Raw genomic sequence first — 22,756 nt, 5'->3', positions numbered from 1 at the left:
TTTTCAGCAAATATTTTAAATGCTGAGTAAGTTCTGCTAGAGTTTGTGGGAGGATATTTCTATATAATTTTATTTATTCAATGTATTTATTGAGAACTTAAAATGTTGCTGATACTACATTGGGTGCTGGGGTTACATTCAGGGAATTTACAATTCCCTAAAAAAAGATAATAATGCAAGATAGCTTGAGATTTTGAAGTGAGTGGTAACAGCTAAGCATGGCTTAGGTTAGGAGGAGAGAGATTCTGGTGAGTTAAAGTGACCAGGCAAAGTGAATGTTTCTGTAAAGCAGAGGTTGCAAACTCTCATTTCCACGTTAACTGTTTTCTGACAGCAAATTAGAGAATAAACAGGAAAGAAACCAAGGCTAGAATGAAACCTGGCCAGTTCAGGAGGAAAAGCAGGGATCCATCCATCAAGCCTGGAAATCTGAAAGCCACTTTTTTGACAGTTTATTCTATGAAATCTCTTGTTTTTTTTTTTTAAATGTTGACAGTGATTTTTTTTTTTTTAACTGTGCCTAAGCTAAACCGAGCATGTCTGTAGTGTCGAAGGCTGTATCTGACCTTAGGAACCATTCAGTTTCCCACCCTTAATCACAGCCCTAAAGACTGTTTCTAGGTTGTTTTCTTCAATGGTAGATCTAACAGATATCAGTCTAGAGGTGGCACCATGAGGGAGAGGGACTTGAGCTGAGAGTCTGCCCTCTCTGCCCCTCTCTTGTCCAGCTGGCTTTTTTCTGACTGGTTCCATCTTGGGTTTGCTCTTGGACAGGGTGTGGTGGCGCGAGTGGAGACAGCGCCTGGGACAGGTCCGGGTGGGCCGCGCTCTCCACGCCTCCGCTGTGAAGCACAGTGCCCGGAGCCTCCAGCTGCAGGTGAGTCCAGCAGACTCAGGTTTTGGTGCCCTTTGTCCACGTCATCAGGCCCCGCACCCACAGAGTGTGGGCTCAGACTCCCAAGCAGAAGGCTGACCAACAGGCCGCTGCCTCTGCTGAGCCCTCCCTGCAGCTCAAGGGGCTGAAGGGCGCCTGGGAGGCAGAAGCACCATGGAAGGCTGGCGTCTTCAGCAGACAGAGGCCACTAGTAGGAACGTGCTGTGTGTGATTGCCAGTGGTGTTTAGAGAGCTCCTGCTAACTGTGGAAAGGGGTTTGTGAATTATAAATGTGTTGAAAGAAGCAACAGTATATTCTTTATTTCCTCATTATTCTTTTCCTACAGCAAATTAGAAAATAATGAGGGCAGAAAAGAAACTAAGACTGGAAAGAAAACCTTTTTTTTTTTTTTCTTCCCATATAATTTTCCTTATCTCTAAAGAGTTCTTTTTGGGAAAGCTACTATGTTTTGGTCAGTTATAAAGGCCCAGCATCTGTACAAAAACTATGCTGTGGTGAAGCTTTCTTGTGGCCTTTGATAGACCCTCTGAATTTCTGTCACTTTTTTATGTTCCCTGGGTACATATTATAGGGCTGCCAAGTCAGTTACAGAGAATAGGCTAGGAAAGAGGAGGAAAAGAAGTGCCTGTTACTGTATGTAGGAGTAATAGCTTTTTAACTTGACAACATTTTATATCGTCCATGTGAGTATATGCAGTATTTGAGATCACATGCAGACAGCACAGATCAGGGGTCAGCAGCCTTGCCCACAGGTCAGATTTCGCCAGCTGCCTATTGTCGCACGTCAAGTCTTACTGAGATGCGGTTACATCTACTCATTTATGTATTGTCTGAGCTGTTTTCTGGCTATAATGACAGAGTTGAGTAGTTGCAACAGAGACCGTACCTTATGGCCTGCAAAGCCCAAAATAGTTCTTATCTGACCCTTTTTTAAGAAAAAAATTTGCTGGATCTCTGAACTTGTAAGTTCTTCAGAAGCAATAGCAATGTAAGTTCTTCAGAAGCAATAGCAAGGAAATAGACACAGTTCTTGCCAGTGGTAATAGCAGTATGAGCAGGAGCAGCAGGGTTTATCGTGGCCTCCCTGTCCAAGGTGCTGGACCGTGTGCTTTATGTACATTATCTCAGTTAATTTCAAAATTATTTTTTAAATCCCATAATATTATAGGTTAAATAACTTGAACGAGGATCACACACTTAGCAAAGTCAGAACCAGCATGAAAACCCAAGCAGCCTGCTAACCACAGAGCCATTCGCTTAACCATCTTCCTGCCTATTCCTCAATAGACTTATACTCTCTGGAGGGAGCAGAACTGTCGAATGCAAGAATGCCAGTAGCACGGGGACATGACGAGGCTGATTCTGTCACTGATGGACGCCAGCTGTGTGTCCCTTTCCTCCTTAGAAATAGCCCCTGCCTTGATACTGAAGTCATTGTTCTCTTGTGTTCTTTTTCACTTGTGAAAATGTGTGCGTATATACATGTAAAGTATAAATGTTCTGGCGGTGTATAGTTAGGAAACTTATGACTGGTGTCACACTGTACATTTACTTTGCAACTTGCTTTTTTATGCAGCAGTTTATTTTTGAGGTTTATCCATGTTGACCCATAGAGATCTGTTCACTGTATAATATGCCCTTGTACGAATAAGGCTCCGTTTATCTGCTCACTGCTGCTGAACTGTTGATTCCTTCTGATGACTTTTTTTGCAAGTACAAAAACAGTGTTGCAGAGAGTGTTCTAGAACACAGATTCTTGTGCAAGAGTCTGAGACTTTCCTCTGGTTCCTGGAAGTGAGGCTGCTGGGGCTGTGGGTGTTCATCTCTTCATCCTTACCCCACAAAGCCCCGTTGCTCTCCAGTGCTGTGCGGGTTTACCTGCTAAAATTTCAGTTCTCTTTCTTTCGGCCTCATCAGCACTTTGCATGGCCAGACTGGGTCACTGTCACCAACTCAGTAGGTGTGAAGTGGTGACTTATTGTTGCTTTAGTTCACATCTCACTGATTCCTAGTGAAGCCCAGCATCTTTTCAGATGCTTGTTTGCTATTTGGGTTTCTGTGTTTGAGCTTGTGTACATCCCTCACTCCTTTTTTTCTGTTGAGTTATTTGGCTTTTTCTTACGGTTTTGTGGATATTGCTGTAGATTCTGCTTACTGACCTCTTGACTGTTTTGTACGTTGCAAGTACTTTCTTCCAGTCTGTAGCTTGTTTCTGCTTTTGTTTTTTAAATGCAGGCACTGGGGATTGAACCCAGGCCCTGTATATGCTAAGCACACTCTCTATCGCTGAGCTGTGACCTCCCCCCACAGCTTGTTTTTTTGCTTTATCATGCTTTTTTTTTTTTTGTTATACAAGTGTTATTTCAGTGTAACCTAATTTAATCTTTTATCTTGTGATTTGGTCTTTAATCCATTTTGGGTTTAATTTTTATAAGTTGTGTGAAACAGGGTCTTCATTTATCACTTTCCTCATGGGTAATTAATTGCTGCAGCAGTATTTACTGATTAGTTTATCCTTTATCCTTTTTTCTTTCCCCCTTTGTCCTTTCTCTACTGATTATTAGTCCACCTTCATTATAGAGCAAGGTCCCATTTGCTCATGGGTCCATTCTGGGCTCTTCATTCCATTGGTCTGTGTGTCTGTCTCTGAGCCAATACCATGCTGATATAGTTATGATTTAATGAAGCAGATAAGAAAGAGCAAAGATTCTCTAGTCAGACTGCCCAGGTGGAAATTCTGCCTCCGTCACCTACTATTCACTTTGTGCCTTTGAATGAGTTACTTAATCTCCCTGTACCTAAGGTTTCTTATCTGTAAGTAGATAATAATGGTACCTGCCTCACAGGATTGGTAAGGATTAAGTGTGATGATATGTGTTAATAATATGCTTAGAGCAGTGCTTGGAGTATGGAACTCCTCAGTAAATGCTCACTGTATATCACTACTCCTTGATCTTACTGTATGGCTTCATATATGGAGAGAGACCTTCTTGTTCTTTTTAAAAATTGTCTTGGCTTCCTTTATCTTATTAATTTTAGGATCAGCTTGTCAAGTTCCACAACAAAGCCTACTAGGATTTTTATTGTAATACACTGACTTTTTATGTTAGATTGGAGAAAACTGCCACGTTGGTGATACTGAGTCCCCCGCTGCATGAACCTGATGGAGCTCGTGCTGTGCTGATGAGCATGGGAGGGTAGGAAGGATTAGGCCATGAGGTGGCGAGGGGGCCCATGTAGCAAGGCTTCGCGGGCTGTGCTGGTAAAGGCTTTGGCTCTTACTCTGGGGAAGAGAGAAAGGTACTGGCTTTGATGGAGGAGTGGTATGGTCACACCTCCCTCTTAACAGGATCCCTCTGGTTCGTTGTGTGCTGCCTTTTGAGGAAGAAGGGGAGAGAGAGATGAGTGTGTGTTTATAGTTTCAAGAAGAAACAATGGAAAAATGGAACAAAAACCAACGGAAAGTGATTACCTATGGGGAAAGGAGTAACAGTGTAGGAAGAAAGTACTTCTGTGAATTTACTGTGTTACATAGTTTTAACTTTGGAACCATGTTAAATATTGTATATAATTAAAAAATAAAAAGGAAAAAGCCAATCCCTAGGATTTTAAAGCACACTGAGAAACTCATACCAGGTTTGTAGCAGTGACTCCACAGAAAAGAGTTACTTCAAGTAAATTTAAAATGCAGTATTTTGATTGTTCATCCCTAGTGGGATGTATTCTAAGGACACAGAGAACTACTAAGAAATCTGACATTGTGTTCAGTAGTCTTGTTGGTAGCAGATTTGAATTGTTGAAACTATTATTGCTACATTGTAAGGTAAAGCAAATAACTGTGACAGCATCACTAGGAAGCACGATTTTCAGTGTAAAAGGAAAGATTACAGAAATTAAAAGAAATTAAGTAAAAGTAATTAAGTAATCAGAGAAATTAAGTAAAAGTCACGTAATCTGAAAATGGAAGTGTAAATATCAGTATGGACTCATGATTTTTTTTAACCTAGAAAAGTGAGTTGCCAACTCTATTTACTGAAAAGACTTAGAAGCAGTGGCAATAATAAAGCATTTAGCATCCCTAGTGCCCACATTGTGGTCTCTACTGTTTCCCACTAAAAGAAACTGATGCTTTGTGGAGAAATGGCTGATTCCAGGTCTAGAGCAGGAAGTAGGCATCCTGTGCCTAGGAGATGGTGTGCGGAAGGCGAGGGAATCAACAGAGGCTACTGGGGTCGTGTCCGAGGAACTCATGTAGGCTTTAAGATAGAACAGTTTGAAGATCAAAAAGAACAATGACTACAGTGGATTGAAAATGTACCAAATATATAAAAATAGATGCATTTGTAATGAGGGAAAAAAAGAGCTCATTGGTCACAATTTTGTGTTGTGAGAGCATTAATTCAATTCTTTGGAAATTAATGAAGGCCAAAATCAAGCATGCATCCTGCCTTTCCTGTCCAAACTGATCTCTGAGAAACTGGAGGGTTCATGAGAGGAGGTTTATGTGTAGAATTCCAGTTAATAACTGCAGGAGTGTTAGAATTAGAAAATCACTGTTTTGCTGCCCCAGGTGAGAAAATGGATCTAGGCAGCAGCCACCTGGTGGAAAGGTGACAGGGAGATACGAGGAGGGGGTCAGACTGATGCCGTCTGAAGCCACTAAACAACCTTGGCGTGGCTAGAACTGTGGCAGCTGGCCACCATGTGGTGTGACAGGAAGTCCCCAGCAGCACTCCAGATGTATTCGTGCCTAAAATTTGCACATGACTGCAGCCAAGCCTAACGTGAATCTGACTTTCAGCTCATGGGAAATACAGGGCTCAGAGGGACAAGCTAAAGACACTTAGAGAAGACAATCAGCCAAATGTAAAACATGGGACAGTTTATACGATAAATGACCTGGTTTCTCTAGCAGATTGGTGGCATGAAAGAGAAAAAAGGGAGGAAAATTGGCAAATAAAATGAAGATATTGAAGTGACATAACAACCAAAACAAATGGAAAAGGGCTACTGTGGCTGTTGTGCTAAGACAGACCACAGAAGATCAAGGATAAAAGCAGGGAGAGCAGTCTGGAGGTGGTGACAGAGTTCCAGGAGAGATTTCAGACCAGGAAGGTAGCAAGATGGTGTTGGAGTCTGGGTATGTTCTGAAGGTGTTGCTGACAGGGTTTGCTAATGGATAGGGAAGCTGTGAAGTTTCAGAGAAAAAGTCCAACAGAACTCCTGGGGTTTTGGTCTAAGTAACTGGCACGATGGAATGGCTATTTACTGAAGTGGGGGAGCTGGAGGGAGGGGCAGGTTTGTGGGAAGGAATTAGGGGGCGCTCCATGCTGAGGTCCCGGTTAGGCCTCTTGAACGTCCGCTGGGAGGCGTCGGGGAGGCAGCTGGGTGTATGTGTGGAATCCTGAGGTCAGGCCCAGACCCGAGATGTAGACTCGGGGGTCCTCAGCTAGCAGGTGGCATTTAAAGCCATGAGACTGGGTGGGAGCACAGAGGGAGTGGTTGTCGCTGGTGGACAGGCTCCAGGACCGAGCCTGTGAGGTGAAGAGGTGAGAACCAGCAGCAGGAACAAAGGGGAGATGACATCCTGAAAGCCAGGTGAGGGCAGGTGTGACAGGCCGTGTCAGAAGCTTCTGGCAGGTCAGGGAAGGTGAGGACTGAGACGTGACCTTTGGATTGAGCAACGTGGAGGTCATTCGCCCTCGATAAGAGTAGTTTCAGTGAGCCTGTCGGGGAGAGCGTTCAAGAAAGCCTCCTTGGGGGAAGAGAAAGTAGAAAGTAAGACAGCTCTTTTGAGGAGTTTCGAAAGGAAAGGGAAGCACTTGGGTGTTAGCTGGGTGGCAGAGTGTGGTCTCGAGAAGGGTGTGAGTTGTTCATTTGAGGATCCCTGATTTATCCCCTTCAGGAAGTATTTGTGACAGTGATCTTTTCCCCCCAGCCTTTTAATTTTGACAGATACCAAATCACAGAAAAGGTGGGTAGACAACTATGTACTCTTCACTAGCTTAACCTATGGTTAACATCTTACCACATTTGCTTTCCCTCGAGTATATCAGTATATTTCTTAAATTTTTCTGAGCTGCTTTAAAGTTGCAGGCATTAACTTACCCTGAATACTCCAACTCATATCTCCTAAAAACAAGGATGTCCTCCTGTATAACCGCAGTGTCACTGTCGTGTCTAAGAAATTTAATATTGATACAGTAATATGTAAAATACAGATCATACTCAAACTGTATATTGTTCTTTTAATGTCAGGTCCAGGGTCCAGTCAGAGGTCACCCATTGCTTTTGATGGTCACATCCCTGAAGGGGTTTTTTTGTTTTTTTTTTTTTTTCAGAATGGGAGAAATAAGAGCACATTCGAATCCTGATATAAAAAAATCTAGCAGAGAGTGAGAAGTGATGATGCAGGTTGGGGTTGGGGGGATTTCCAGTGACGAACTTGAGGTGTTGAGAGGAGTTGGGAGTGGGGCTGACCTTTGGTAGAAACGTGGACAGTTTGTCCAGAGTGGCAGGAGCGAAGACAGAGCCTGTGGCAGGTGAATAGACACGGCAGAGCTTGAGAAAACTGTCTTTTGATTGCTTTTATTCTCATGGTGAAATAGGGGAAATGGTATTCAGCTGAGGGGAAGGAAAGGTGAGGTGTTACAGGTTTAAGAAAAGAGGGTATGAAGTCATCTGACAGTCCTCGTCAGCCAGGGCATGCATATCGCTGAGCTGCGTATCGCTGAGCTGCACGAAGGCTTTCCCCAGGGCGCGCATTTATGGACGGTCTTCAGGGAACCTTCAGTTTCTGTGGGTACACTTACTTCCCGCAAACTAACGTGCCTGAGAAAGGGCTCTTGACAGTCGGCTTCCTCCCACTTTGGAGGAAAAGGCCAGACCCTCGGCTCTCCCAGGTTAATTCTGTCCCCCCTTGGATTGTCCACGCTTCTTGTCTGTTCATTGATTTTATTATTCCTCTTTTCTTCTTCTTCTTAATCCAGGAAAAAAACTTACTTTCTGGTAGCAGGATGCCCTTCTTAAAGATCCTTTCACCCCAAATTCCCATTACATATGATCCTGCCTGGGGATTGCCACTTCCTTGTTTCTAATTTTAGCCTTTCTGGTGTGTCTGTGTCTCTTTTCCTGCCTCCCTTGACCGTTGTCTTTTCTCTGGTTTTCAGGCTTGGTCACGGTGGCAGGAACAGCTCCTGCATGTCTGGAGGGAGAGACAGAAGGTGGTCTCCGCTGTGAAACACCACCAGCACTGGCAACAGCGGAGAGCCCTGAAGGCCTGGCTTGAGTATCTGCAGGTGCGCAGAGTGAAGAGGCAGCGGAACGGTGAGCAGGAGGGTCTGGGCTCAGGGGCAGAGGGTGGGTCACAGTTCCCAGTCTTCCTGCCACCAGTGGTGCTGATTTATTAAGAGAAGATAACCATCTTATGCCACAAATTTTGGAAAATGGAGATTGAGGTAGAAAGTACATCATCCTCAGTTCTCATATAAGTTATTTCATTCTGGTTTTCTTCAGTATTTCATTCAATATATTTAATTCAATAGGACTTTAATTATGCTATAAATACTGTGATTATTATGATTCATATGATGCAGTTTTGTATCTTGCTTTTTCACACATCTAATTAATAATTCCCTGTGTCTTTAAGTGTTCTTTAGAAATGTTTTTTTTTTAATGATTGTATTTTATAGGATGGCATACCTTAATCTACTTAGCCTTTCTTCTATTAATAAATATTTGAATTGTTTGTTTGTCCCCAGTTATGCAGATACATGTGATTTATGATGTTGAGTTTTCTGAACACTGTTCTAATGGTTTCATTTCCCCATAAGCGTTCAGAAGCAGTAATAAATAAGTCATGATTGTTGGTACTTTTTGTACTTTGGTTTCTTGAGCCTACGCAGGAGTGAGTCAAGCACTGCGCCGGGGTTGGGCTCTCTGGCTTCCTCTAGGCCTCCCTGCACAGCCTCCCTGGGCTGCCAGCACAGTCTTTTGGGAGAGTGAGTGTGTCTGTGTGAGAACAGTGACAGGGGACCAGCTGTCCGGTTGTCCATACCTGGAAGGTGAAGGCATGAAGCTGTTAAATGATGAGCTGCAGACTAGCGTGCCTCCAGTTATGGCATTCTAATTCCAGGACCTAAACTCATCAGACTGTCAGCTAGTATTAAAAGGAGATGGAGCTGGCAGCCTGTATCAGCCTGGCTGAAAGCTCAAAAAAGCGTTTGCCAGCATAGGGACCTAGTTGTGTGTCATTGACTCAGACCCTAGGAGCCTTGGTCCTTTGCTGTAGCCCTTTTCTCTTTCCTTGGAGAGGAGAGATGTAGCTAAGAGATTCCTAACAACCCTCCCATGTTTAAGAATCTTTTGTTCTAAGATTCCTTGTGGGAGCAGCCTTGAGTCCCTGCTGCCTGCTGCTAGTGGGTTTCAGCCTGTCTTAAAGATGCTTCCAGCTCCTCACCCAGGCTTGAGGGGGCAGCACCTAAGTTGTTTTCCCTGTTGCAGAGATGGCCGAGCGATTCCACCATGTCACCGTGCTCCAGACACACTTCTGTGATTGGCAGTGGGCTTGGGAGCGGAGGGAGAGCCTGCACGCCCACCACGCCCGGGTGGAGGGGCTGGCCAGGAGGATGGTGCTGCGGAGGGCTCTTACTCACTGGAAACACTGTATCCTTTCACCACCCAGCCCTGCCCACCATGTCGCCAGGGCAGCAGCCCAGCAGCCTGCAAGACACAGGAGTCAGAAGAGTCACGGAAAACAGTCACCCGACAGTTTAAGGCAGTCAGCACTGACTGCTCTGCTGACGTCTTTAAAATTGTTTTTTTGTTTAAATTGGGAATATTCATACAAAAAAGTGCGTATAACAAACATTTGTAGTTTAAAGAATAACAGTAAAATGAACATCACTCAAAAAATAGAACACTGCTTACACCCATGTGTGTCCTCCCCCTCAGAGGCATTCCTGCTGTCCTGATTTTGTTATCATTTCATTGCTTTTCTCTACCCAGCAGATGGTGGAGATCGCCATGGCCATTTCTGCTTCAGAAATTTCTTTTCATTTCCGTTTCAGAAAGCCACCTGTCCTTGGTGGCCCTGTCATTATGATCATAGCTTCCATTCATTGAGCTGTTACTGTGTACATGCGTCTCGTGTTAACCACCTTAATCCTCATAGCAACCCTGTGGAGTACGTGTCACCATCTCCATCTTACAGATGAGACAGATTTGGAGGCTAAGTGACTTTCAAACTCACAGCATGTATTGGCCAAGCCAGGATGTTTTAACCTAGGCCTTTGACTCCAGTGCCCCTTCTTAATCACTGTCCCTACCACACTGTGCCCAGGTGTGGGATTTTGACCCCACTGCACATTCACCCACATAGTCATTTGTTCACTGAACTCTTGCTTTGTTTTAAACTCCTGCCTAAGTTCTGGAATACAGGGAAACTTAGAGACTAGCTCATTCGTCTGGTAAGGAAAATAGACGTGAAAGTTGGTCTTTATAATATGGTGTGGTAAGGAGGTTTGTATCAGGTCCTATGGAGATCTAGCCCAGGAGGTGATGTTTGAGCTGAGTTTAAGCCTTGGGAGATGACATGTTCTCCTGGCGGGGAGGTCAGGAAGGGCATTCCAGGTGGCAGGAGTGGCACTGGTACAGGTGGGATGAGGAGGGATATCCAGGGGTGGCAACCAGGGTCCGCAGTGAGTGCTGGAGTATGGAGGGCAGTGGGGAGGTGGCAGGCTGAGGACTGGCCCATAGAGCCCTTGTGTGCAGTGGTCAGAAATTTGGGCTTAATCCCAGTGGCACCAGGGGTCCTCTGCAGATTTTTGAGAAGAGAGCGATGCAGCACTGATCTGTTCTGCAGGAAGGTTGAGGCTAGATGGTAGGAGGGAGGCTACCGTCCAGGGGGACCAGTCTGTGTGGGGACAAGTCCAGCACACTGCACAGTGCTGCCAGCGGGGACAGAATGGGAGACCTGGGAGGAGAGCAGATGGACTTGGCAACCAAGTAGATGGAGCGAGTTGGAGGAGAAAATGTTTAAAAATAACTCCAAGGTTTTTAGCTGAAACGTTCGGCTGGATTGTGACACCAAAACAGAACGCAGGAGACCAGGTTCTGCTTAGATGTTGAAATGTTCACTGAAATTGGTGGCATTTTATCTCCGCTGGTTTTGCCTCTCGTGAAGTGGGGAGAAAGGCAGGACCAGCTGTTTGACAAGTAACTCACATGGTTCCTCTTAGTCCACCTTTCCCTGGGTCATCAGACCAGACAGAGGTGGACCCCAGCCCGCCTGGCATGCCCGTCATCTCCTGCAGCCAGGGCCCTTCAGGTGGGTCACTGGGATCCCGGGTGGGGGCAGGACCTTGTTGAGAGGAGCGGCCTTAACTCCTGCAGATGTGCTGCTGTGTGCAGAGGACGCTGCCTGGCGAAAGGCGGCAGAAGAGCACCGACAGCACACCTTGCTGGTAAGAGCGCTGCAGCCTTGTGAGGCCCTGCGTCAGCCTGACCCAGGCGTCCACTCCAGGGCCCGGGCCCCACCCTGCCCTGCACACACATCTGGTCAGCTTCCGTCATGGAGCCCTTCTTCACCGCAGTGTCCCTATTTTCATCTTGGATCAGAGGGGTGATGGTGTAGGGTCAGAGGGCTTTGGAGCTGTGGAGGAACCTTAGAAGTGATCTAGTCCTGGGTTTTTTACATGGCAGACCCCTGTTTAATGGTGGGAGCCTCGTCTTCGCAGTCAGTCAAAGCAGAGGTGCTGTGGGTGAAGCAAGGTTGGGGAGTAGTCCCCATTCTGCTGGCTGCTCTCCCCCACCCTCACACGCCACATGGCCTTCAGACACTTCAGGAGCCTCTGGGGGTCCACAGAGCACAATATGAAAACCTCAAATCACTTCACTTCTGTCTCAGAAAACTGAAGCCCAGGCTGTGGGGGAATGGGCTTTGCTTCGTCCCACGTGAGGCATTCTTGACAGAGCTGGAGTCAGGCCAGCATGTCCTGCCCCTGCCCCACCCCCTGCTCATCAAGGATTCCTTCTCTTCCCTCTATTCTGCTCTTGCAAAACTGCATTTAAAATTGTGTAAGTATACACGTTGACCCCACACGGTAAAAAACAAAAAACAAAAAAAACCCACCCCATAGGCTAAAAGCCTATCTCTTTCCTGACTTTTCTGCGAGGCAGAGTTGATGTTTTGACCTTTGTCTCGTGTTCCCGTCTGGGTCACAGGGATCCCTGCGGTCAGAGGTGAGGGAGTATTTGCCCCTGTGCAGTATCTGTGGATGGAGGGAGCGGTCCCGCAGCTGTTTACTGAGTGCCTACTGTGCGGGCTGGCTGGTATCTGGCTCCCAGTCAGCTCTCGGAGCAGAGAACACTCTCAGGGGCACGGGAGCAGCTGTGAGCAGCCACAGCTGAGCTTCTTGCCACCTTCTCGGGCACTGCGCTTGTTACAGACGCACCACTGATTTGTGTCCCTCTCCTCTTCACAGCGTTTTTGCTTTAGAGCCCTGAGAGACAATGTGAGCTGTGCTCATCTCCAACGAATAAGAAGGAATCTCGCTCATCGGCAGCGTGATGTCATGGTGAGGTTCCTCTGCTGATGGCCATTTGTTCATTTTTTTTTTTAAACCTTTGTGCTTGGAGGTTTATTCAGACCGTTAGACTCTAAAACCTTCGTGTCCATTTTCTTCAGTAATTCACACCAGAGGATAGAGAAACCCTTGTTTTTCTCTTGTTTAATCCCATTTTTTAAATCTGTTTGCTAAGAAAATTGATAGTTGAATAAGAGGTCAGGGACTGTGGATTCCAACCTTGAACTGGGGACATACTTCAAGACTTGCATTCCAGGAGCCTCTGGTTGTGTTTGCACTGTGAGACCATTGTCTTCAGTGGTTGATTTACCTGAGGGCAACAAACATTCTATCTCTACTTGTAGATTGTGTTTCTGGGTGTAGGAGGATGGGGTGTTCTAACTATGAAGATGTTCAAAAGTACAGAAAAATATGAAGAACAGTATAATAAACATCTATCTGCTTTACTATCTAAATTTAATAGTTATTATAAGGAAAAAGCAAATGTAAAATCAGTAATTAACGTTTGCTTCTCTTTTTTTCCTGAATTATTTCCAAGTAAATTACAGACATTGTGACACTTCACACCTAAACATTTCAGCATGTGTATTATCGCCCCCAAATTTCCTTTCATAGCCACAGTGTCATTCTCATTCCTAAAATGAACAGTATTCACTAATATTATCCAATACTCGGCCCATATTCAGATTTCCACCGTTGCCCCCAAAATGTCTTTATAGCTGTTTTTTTTTCAAATCAGGATTCAGTTAAGGATTGATTACTCACTATATTTGGTTATGTCTTTTTAGACTCTTGATCAGTAACGGTCCCCTCTCCCGCTCACTTCTTTTCTTTAACTTGTTTATTTTTTAATTCTGGTAAAATACATAACAAAATGTACCATGTTAATCATTTTAAGTGTACAGTGCAGTGGCATTAAGTACATTCACATTATTGTGCAACCATCCCCACCATCCATCTCCAGAACTTTTTAAATCTTGCAAAACTGAAACGCTGCACATTAGACAATAACTGCTGTTCTCCTCCTCCTCCCCCAGCCCCTGGCAACCACCGTTCTCCTTTTTGTCTCTGAACTTGACTGTTCTAGGTGCCTCCTATTTTCGGTATTTACTTTTTGTGACTGGCTGATTTCACTTAGCATTAATGTACCCTGTTTTCTAAAATAACATTGACTTTTTGAAAAGGAAGACAAGTTATTCTGTACAGTCTTCCATTTTCTCCATTTTTCTGTTTCCTTTTAATGTCACTTTATTTTCCTTGTTACTGTGTAGCTTTTGTAAACTAGAAGTTAGATCTAAGGGCTTGATTAGGCTGAAGTTAAACCTCTTGGCAAGACTGCTTCATAGGCAGTAACACGTGGTAAGATCAGCTCTGATTTCTGAAGCGGCCTTGTCTTCCGTGAGGCCCAGATTCACAGTGCCTTTTTCACTTCTGATTTCCATAGATTTGGAAAGACCCAGCTTTTTGCCATTTATATTGACTCAGAATAGTTCTACATAGCTAGCTTAGCCATAATTGTTTCGTAAGCTGTTATATGTTGGGTGCTCCAGACTGAGGTGAGTCCTGCCTTGGGGGAGCTTGCAGTTGTCCGGAGTTAAGGATTTGCTAACTTGCGGGTTAGGAGAAGTCATTTTACCTTTCTCCTTAATAAATGTCTGTTTCCTCCCTGTTTTGCTTCAGCTCCTGCACAGGTTCTGGAACCTCTGGCAGTCTCGGGTTGAGCAGAGGGAGGACAGGAAGCAGCTCCCCTTACTGCATGCTGCCTCAGACCACTGCAGGTGGGACTGGCCCTCCAGGCCCCCTGGGGCCCACTGTGGCTGACGCAGTGGTCTCCAGCAGTCACCACTCACCCTTCGTGCATGCGTTACTGTGGCAGATTCAGAAAGGCCCTGCTGTAAACCAGTGGTTCCTGAGCTTGCGTTTTCCTTTTGGTTGATGAGGTGGGTGGTGGAATGAGGGTGTTCTACTGGTTCTCAGCCACCACAGCTTGAAGTAGGGGCCTGCCAGCTCACTGCCGCAGTTTTCAGGCTTTAGTGATGTTCACATCTTGGGATTTATGCATTGATACTGTTACAGGGATGGCCCAGGCATGTCAATATTTGTGGCTTGGCCTTGGAGGGTGTAGAGAGAGTCTTCAATTTTTTAGAGTTATCATTTAAATAAAAGCACCACATGTCCACAGGAAGAACTCAGAATGTATAGGAAAGAAGTAGAAAGTGAAAAATAAGGGCTGCTTAGACCCCTCCCTCTGACCCCTTAGTCTTACTGTTCGGGAGGAACCACACTATCTGCTTTTTCTTGCTTCAGGAAATGTTCAATATGCCCTCCCCCCATAGTATAATTAACCTAAGTTGCATAGTTACAGGTCCAATTTTGGAGCACTTTTTAATGAGTCAGTGAGAATTGCAGTATTTGAATGAATTTGGAATTGTCGGGGTATACCATTACTCTGAATCCTGGTTTACAAAGCTGAATGTGATTCTCACTGTCAGTATCACTGTGTGAAAGCATGTCACAGACCCAGGTGGTCCTAAACAGGCCCCAGAGTTTGGCCATAAAATCAGAAAATTCAGGATATTTGCAGGATTCCATTCATATTACCTGAGTTCCAGGAACACTGTGCTTGTGGTCTCATTAAGTTTACAAGAAAGTTGTCAGATTTTGGGGGCTAGTAGCCACAGTTCAAAATCGGGTTGGCAGATTTCATGTCAGAAATCAGGTTCTTATTTCCCTCTCCTAGAATGAAACCCGTGGGGCGTCTTTAATGCTCCAAGTGTACCCACACCCAGATTTACCTGCCTTAAAATCAGAACTTTATAAAAACCTGAAACCTAGAAGTGGGACAGGCAGTTACCTCAGTGTTGTGTGTTTCATTTCAGAATATCATTGCTACGCAAGTGTATCAAATTGTGGTTACAGCATACTCAGAAGAGGCGGACACAGCAGGTATGGAGTTCTTCAGAGCAGGGAGCTCTGCTGGCTTACAGTCTTAGACCCATTAGCTTTGGAAAGATTCTTGGAAAAGGCCTGTGCCAAGAGGTCCGGTGGTCTGGTTGGAAGAGAGGGTGTTGTGAAAAGCTCAGAAGTATCTGCCCCAGGCCCCTCCAGCAATGGCAGAAAGTCTGCATAACTCCCATCTCTTCATCTGCTTTGAAAGTGCAAGCTCTTCTCTCTGCAAGTGCTGAGCTTGTCAGCCGTTCCGTTCACATCTTTACCCAAGTCACTGATGGTATTTCTCAGCCATCCTACCACCCAGGGGGACCTTCAGGAGATGCTGGGAAAGGTGCAGAGCCTCAGCACCCTCTCCTAGTGCTGAACGGTGTGAGACCCAGGTACCCACAGCGGTGGGTGGAGGTGAGGGCAGGTTGAGAAAGACTGGTTCAGTTCCATTTAAGAAAGACTTACTGAGCCACTGCTATGCCTCAGACACAGTGCTGAGCACTGAGGATACAGCAATGATACAAAGCAGACAGAATTCCTGCTCCTGCAGGGCGTGGAGTTTAGCCCCTGGGTGGGTCTCATGAGGGGTAGCTGTCTGGAGTGCTGAAGCGAGGACTCCACGTTCAGGCTTGGGGGGTTGTGTGCTCGATTGATGATGTCTGCATGGGCCATGCAGTGGGAAGTGGTGCTAAGCCTGCCTCTGCTTGGCTGTCCCTGCAGTGAAACAGGGAGGGCACACACCAGACTCCTCCCACTTATTTTTGGGCTGCCCTCTCCAACCCCCCCAATCTGCTGCCAACACGTGGATCTAAAGAGTTTAGCTGGTTCATTGCAGTTTGAGGTGACATCCAGACTCCTTTGGGAGCTGGTACTGTCCATTTGTGTTACCACTGTCGCCGCCCCTTCCCAGCTGCAGGCTGGCCAGTCAAGCTGCAGTGCTTCCTCGAGGTCCTCTGCTCCTGTGTCCCCGGTGCCTTTGCTTCTGTTCCCGCTGCCCTCTCAGCTCAGGTGTTACCTCTCTTCCCCCCGCCCTGCCTCACGGGCAGCTTTCTCAGGGTGGTGTTTGCCAGCCTCCCTCCCTGCCAGGCTGTCCTGCCTCTGAACTGTGGGCAAAGCGTAGGTGCTGACTAGTGTGAGTGAGTGAATAGTGAGCTGTTGGTGATTGCCTCAAGAATCACCTCACTTCTTGGTGGATGAAGGGGACAAACCCAGGGCATGGCTTGTTTTTGTATCACCTTTGCCTCCCACACCTAGAGAATGCTTAGAAGTGGTGCATTCTCTAACCTTTGGACTATGTGGCTGTTCATGAAAGGACACTGCCAGTTGGTCTCTTAAGCTCATTTAATGCAAGTGAACAGAATGTAAAGAAAGAGCCCTCTTAGGAAAAGAATGTGAGTGCCAGAGTTGAAAGGTTGTGTTTATTCAAGGTGGAAAAGAAGCAAAGGGTCTCTTTTAGTTCCTTTCTGGAGAAAGAGCTCCTGGACCCTGGGGCCCAGCACTGGCAAAGGTCAAGGGTCAGAGCTCTTATCTCCCCTGTGGCTCTGGCACAGCCCGCCCAGCAGAAGGTCTGAAAAATAGTTGGAGCCCTGATTAGTTGCTGTTGTTTTTTAAAAAACCTGGAGCTAACCGTCTGACTGTCGTCTCTTGGTTTAGATATCCAAGGAGCACATCAGTTCTTCCTATTTTAGGAAAAAATAAAAGTATTATTTACTGTGAGTTCTTTCTATTTACAAAAGTAATATATAAAGAATGAAAAGAATGTTTGCTAATTGTCGAAGCTGGGTGTTAAGCTTGTGGGGGTTCATTATACTTTTGCTCCTGCTCTTGTTTACATTTGAAAATGCCCATCAGCAACATGTAGACACAGAAAATGTGGGAAGTGTAGGGAGACATAAAGAAGGAAAAAAATGTCCATTTGGTGAGTAAACCTGGTATTTTTTTCCCTCCATGTGGGTAGGAGTGTTGTGTGTCTGTGTGTTCATAAACACATGCAGAGGCACACTGTTTAGTTTTCTATTGCTCTGTAAAAAAATCACCCCAAACTCAGTGGCATAAAGCAACCACTGTTTCATTATCTTAAGGACTCTAAGGGTCAAAAATTGAGACAGGACATAGCAAGGGTGGCTGGTATCTGCTCCATGATTCCTGGGGCCTCAGCTGGGAAAATTCTAATGGCAGGGGGTTGGAATCTTCTACAAGTTTCTTCACTCATGTGTCTGGTTCCTGGGCTGGAATGACTCGGGGAAGACAGGGATCCACTGGGACTGTTAACCAGAGCTCCTGTGTACGACCTCTCTGAGAGGTTTGGACTTCCTGACAGCATGGCAGCCTCTGCGAGGTCAGACTTCCTGTGTTGCAGCCCAGGGCTCCGTACGTGAGTGTCCAGTGAGCAGGAGAGAAGCTGTGTGGCCCCTCATGACCCAGCCTCCCAGGTCACTTAGTGTCCCTTTCACCATATTCTGTTGGTCAGAGTAGGCACTGTCCACCCGGATTCAAAGGAAGGAATATCAGAGAACATGGAGCCTTGTTGTAAAAACTGCCACACATTGGTATGCTTTCCCCTCAAATTTTGGATCGTGGAGGCATACAGATTCTTAGGTCATTGTCTGGCTTCCTACTGATGTATCAGTGAAATAGTAGTAGCCTTTTGTAGTTACATAACAATTTAAAGCATCTGTATTACAAATAAACATAAAATCAAAAGATACATTACAGAGTAAGGGCAATACTGAGAACACATGACAGAGGACTAATACGTTTAAGGTTCAGAAAGCCCATGTATGTCATTGAGTTAAGTGCTGACAGTCAAATAGTAAAGTGGGCAACTGGTATGAACACTTAGGCTGTAGGGAAAAAAATTTAGATAAGTATATATCCAGGCATACATACATAAATATATGAAGAGATGCTTAACTCATTTTTAATTAAAGGGGAAAATTTTCATCTATCATGTTTCATTTTTACCTATCATGTTGGCAAAGATTAAAAATAATGATTTTTATTTAAAAAATTTTTACGTAGAAAGCAACTCTCCCTTGAAAGTGTGACCCTGAAAGGTCTTTTTCCTTTTTTTAATATGAAGTACAAATAAAGGTCAGTCATTGTTTTACTTTAGGTGTTGCAGGCGAGAGCAGATGGTCACTTCCAGCAGAGAGCCCTGCCGGCAGCCTTCCAGGCCTGGAGAAGACTCTGGCGGCGGCACCAGCAGGAGAGCGCCCTCAGTGCGAGAGCGGTGCGCTTCCACAGGTTCGCCCGCGTCAGGCCTCTTGGGTCTAACTCTGCCGCCCACACAGCCGTTTGCTTTACTCTTCAGCCTGCCAGTCCCCTAGGCCCTGGTTCTTCCTGGATGTTCAATAATGTGGGCTCATTGATCTCATCTAGCAGGAAGAGACAGCCAGCGTCCCCCCTGGGAAAACTTTGGTCCATCTTTGCAGCAAGGGCTTTCAGAACAGCCTGGGTTTTATGCCCCTTCCCTCATTACACGCCACAGTGAGCTGCGTAAAGCTGCCCATTAACCTTCTGGATCAGAGCGTGGTTGGACCTTGCATCACTTGGCTGGCTTTCTTGAGCATGATTTCCTTGAAACACTTGGTTCCTATTCTGCTAAACCTGGCCTTTTGAAGTCTTGAAATTATAGTCATCAACAAAATTAGGACAGACAAGAAACAGAGCTCCATCTTTTTAGCTCCTACAGGGTAAACTTACCCATAGCAGGTCCTTGCTCCCTGCTGGCGGAATGCAGTGAAGGAATCGTTGATGACTGGCTGCGGGTCTCCCTGTCTCCCGCTGTGGTGGGTGTGGTGTGACTGGGGAGAGGAAACTACAGAAGCTCTTTCGCCTTGACACCATCATCTTCGCTAATCCATTTCCTCCCCACAGCAGTCCTGCAAGAGCAGGATCAAAATGATAAACAACCCACCCACGTAACAGCCAGGAAGCCGCAGAGCCAGGGTTTACACTGAGGTCTCCCTGATTCCAAAGTCCAAATACTTTCTACTGAATCAAGAGGAAGATCTTTTTGATGACTTGGTAGGAACCTTAAATCTTTGTGAGGAGGTCAGACTGATAGACAAGAAACAAATGAGGAACAGTTCAGCAGCTTAGATCCGTGTGTCCTGTTATGTCAGCCACAGGGTCCTCCAGAGCTCAGAGCTAGTCCTGGAGAGGCTTGCTCTGAGCTGGAGGGGCCGAGGGTGGTGGTGGGAATAGGTGGCATGAGCGGGACCAGACTAGGGGCTGCCTGATCCTACAGGTAGATAAGGCCCTAGTGTCTGAGCAGGAGCATGGCACTGGGAAAGTGGCAGTTTTGGAGACGGCCCTGTCTGTGGGCGGTGTATGTCTAATTAAGACAGAGAAACAAGGGATAGGGGACATGCACTGGGAGAAGCTGCAGTGATCTTGACTTGGGAGGGTGCTGAATGCTGGTTTGAGGGAATCGGCCAGAACTCGGGACTCCTTAGCAGAGTCCAAGGAGATGCGTTTAGGGGGCAGCCACAAGGACAAGAGGTGGACATGGGGCTAGCACTTGGCTCTGCCTTTCCTTAGTTCCTGTGTTGAGGTCTGGTGTAAGATTCATGCGAAAAATGGCTTCGCTACCTAAAACACTCATACACGCCCCTTTGTTTCCTTTACAATTGAAGTCTTGCTTGGTGCTGTTGCTTTTTCGTATTTTGGCATTTTGTGGGGGCCAGAAATTGAGAGTGCCTTCAAAGTAGCCAAGAGGAGCTCCTAAAAGGGCTGTGGTTGGGGGGACAGGCATGGGTGATCTTAGAGCCATCCCTCCAGACGGAAGGACTCAGGGTGAATCAGAAGCAGAGAAGAGCACAGGCTTGAAGGCTGGCGAAGCCCTGACCTAGAGGTTACCCTGTTTGGGTTTAGTTGGATCTTTTTAGAAAACTTCATTTTTCATGTTCCTGCCTTCCTGCTTCATGAGAAGGTGGAGTGACTGAGAACCTGGCTTAGAAACTGACAGGCCCAACTGAGTTCAGACCCTTGCCCCACCGCTTGCTGGCTCTGACCCCAGGCAAGTCACTCAGTCGCTCTGAGCCCCAGTTTCCTCAGATGTGAGAGGGAGATGATTTGATAACAGCCCTTATCTGACAGGGTCGTCATGAATACTAAGTGGGATAATCCATGTGAAATTCAAGCAGAGTGCCCAGCACAGAGTGTTAACTGTCCTCCTGACCCTGATTTGTGACTTACAGTAAATTAATATCCATAGGTTTGGTTTGGAGTTTAACAAATCAAAGTTCCAAATAAATGTTTGTTCTATTTTCCTATGATTTCTTAGTGTATTTTTAAAAAATATTTTAGGAACACAATTTATGGTGAAATCTCATGAATTATAACTAAAAATGGTAAGTTTATTAACCCACCAGTGAACTACTATACTATTAATGAGACAAGACTGGTTGCCTTTTTTTTTTTTCCCTAATTGAGCTAAAATTTACAGACAATGAAAGGTATGGGTGTTAAGTAAACAGTTTGATGAGATTTTACAAATCACATCCCTGGATAATCAACACCCCGGTCAAGATATGGAACAATTCCATCCCCCCAGAAATTTCCCTCATGCCCTCCTCCAGTCAATTCCTACCCCCTGTAAGTAGCCACTGTTGTAATTTCTACCATACTAGGTTAATTTTGCGTATTTTTGAACTTTATACTGTGGGATCACGGAGTACGTGCTTTATTGTGGCTGCATCCTTTCAACTTCAGAGGATATTTTTTGAGATTGAGTCAGGTTGTTGCATGTATCTGTAGCTGTTTTTTGTGTTGTTCTGTTTTTTTCCTGAGTAGTGTGCTATTGTAGGAATCTAACAGTATTTTGATCCATTTTCACATAGGAGTTGTTTCCAGTTTGAGGCCATTATGCTTAAATCTGCTGTGAAAGTTGGTTTTGGTGGAATATGTCTTCATTTCTGTTGGGTAGACACCTGGGTAGACTTCTGGACCAGAGGGGGAGGATATGCGTACTCTCATAGGTGGTTACATCATTTTTTGCTCCCACCAGCAACTCAGAATTCTGGTTGCTCCACGTCCTCACCAACATTTGTTTTTGTCAGTGTTTTTGACCGAGCCATTTTGGTAGGTGTGGAGTGCTGTCTCATTTTTCTGATGACTAGTGATATTCAGCATTTCTTTAAGCCCAATCAGCTAGGAACAAAAGCCTGTTTAGTCTGACCAAGTCAGATTGGCTACCAGGAAGGAGGGAGTTTCGGAGGAACTCTGGAATGCTGCTCTACCCGAGGGAAGGGCATTTGTAACCTTTGGGTTCCCACTGAAGGCTTCTGAGGAGGATCTGGAGAAATGGGGATCAGTTTTGTGTTGATTGCTGTTTCTGAGGCAAGACTAGGAGGGATGAGAGTGGGGACTCACTGGGGAAGAGCGGTCATGAGCATCCTCAGGAGTGAGTGAGAGGAGGAAAGCTTGTGTGGGCGTCTCTGGCAATGAAGCAGTAGCCACTCAAAGAAGAGGGGGCTCCTTGTGGCATCTCACAGCTGCTGCTCGACCTTGGGAGAAGCAGTGTTTTCTTGCATTTGGCTTTATCTGTGTCTGTCCTCCTGACCTGATTAATGGTAGAGCTGTGTCAACTCATTTCAGTCTGAGCTGATTTTCATTCTTTGAATACCAGACAGATTTTGACTCTCTCGGCCTTTATCGTGTGCCTATTGACCATTTATTTGTATATCTTTTGTGAAGTGTCTGTTCAAGTCTTGTTCCTAGCTTTTTAAAAAATTAAGTTATATGCCTTTTAAAAATTATTACTGATCTGCAGAATTTTTTTTAATATATTCTGGATACAAGTTTTTTGTTAGATATACGGATTGAAAATATTTTCTTCCAGTATGCAGCTTGCTTTTTTACTTTCCAACAGTATTTCTTTCTTTATTGAGAGCAAAGTAAGTGGTCTTATGTATGTAAGGCCAATATGGTAATTCTGTATTTAACTTTCTGAGGAACCACCAAACCATTTAGGTTTTCTTTTTGTAGTTTGTTTCTCTGCCGCCATTTCCTGTCTGGTAACTAATTTTGTTTATGTTTTCATTAAAGTACTCAAACATATATAATAGCTGTTTTTAAATTTGGTTCATTATTTCTGTTCACACCTTTTTCCTTCGATGCTGTATGTTGCATTTTGTAGCAGGTGGTGGTTCCTGTTCTGGTGATTCCTGTTGATCCTGGCCAGTGTGGGTTTATTCTTTCTTTGTGTGGGTCTTTTTGATTTTCTCTTCGGTGTTAGGTCACAGCTTTTATTCCTAAGGCCTTACTGAGTTGTGAGGTCCCTTCACTCAGACTAGGCCAGAACGCCATCTCCCAGCCCTGCCCCACCCC

General features: G+C 45.3%; 1 protein-coding gene across 5 annotated transcripts in view; it reads left to right on the top strand.

Moving 5' to 3' along the window:
* SFI1 (SFI1 centrin binding protein) overlaps positions 1–22,756 on the top strand; it is a 61,480-nt gene that overhangs the window by 25,667 nt on the left and 13,057 nt on the right. For all 5 annotated transcript variants that reach the window (XM_031443124.2, XM_031443123.2, XM_031443122.2 and 2 more), the window contains 8 exons: positions 775–877; positions 8,066–8,222; positions 9,399–9,560; positions 11,289–11,359; positions 12,380–12,472; positions 14,162–14,259; positions 15,361–15,427; positions 18,537–18,667. In XM_031443124.2, the coding sequence (XP_031298984.2) occupies positions 775–877; positions 8,066–8,222; positions 9,399–9,560; positions 11,289–11,359; positions 12,380–12,472; positions 14,162–14,259; positions 15,361–15,427; positions 18,537–18,667 (882 nt within the window). The remainder of the gene's footprint in view (positions 1–774; positions 878–8,065; positions 8,223–9,398; positions 9,561–11,288; positions 11,360–12,379; positions 12,473–14,161; positions 14,260–15,360; positions 15,428–18,536; positions 18,668–22,756) is intronic.

This window comes from Camelus dromedarius, chromosome 31, assembly GCF_036321535.1.
Source record: "Camelus dromedarius isolate mCamDro1 chromosome 31, mCamDro1.pat, whole genome shotgun sequence".
Classification (NCBI taxonomy): Eukaryota; Metazoa; Chordata; class Mammalia; order Artiodactyla; family Camelidae; genus Camelus; species Camelus dromedarius.
The sequence above is the reverse complement of the archived record's forward strand: the minus strand, read 5'-3'. Positions and strand labels throughout refer to the sequence as shown.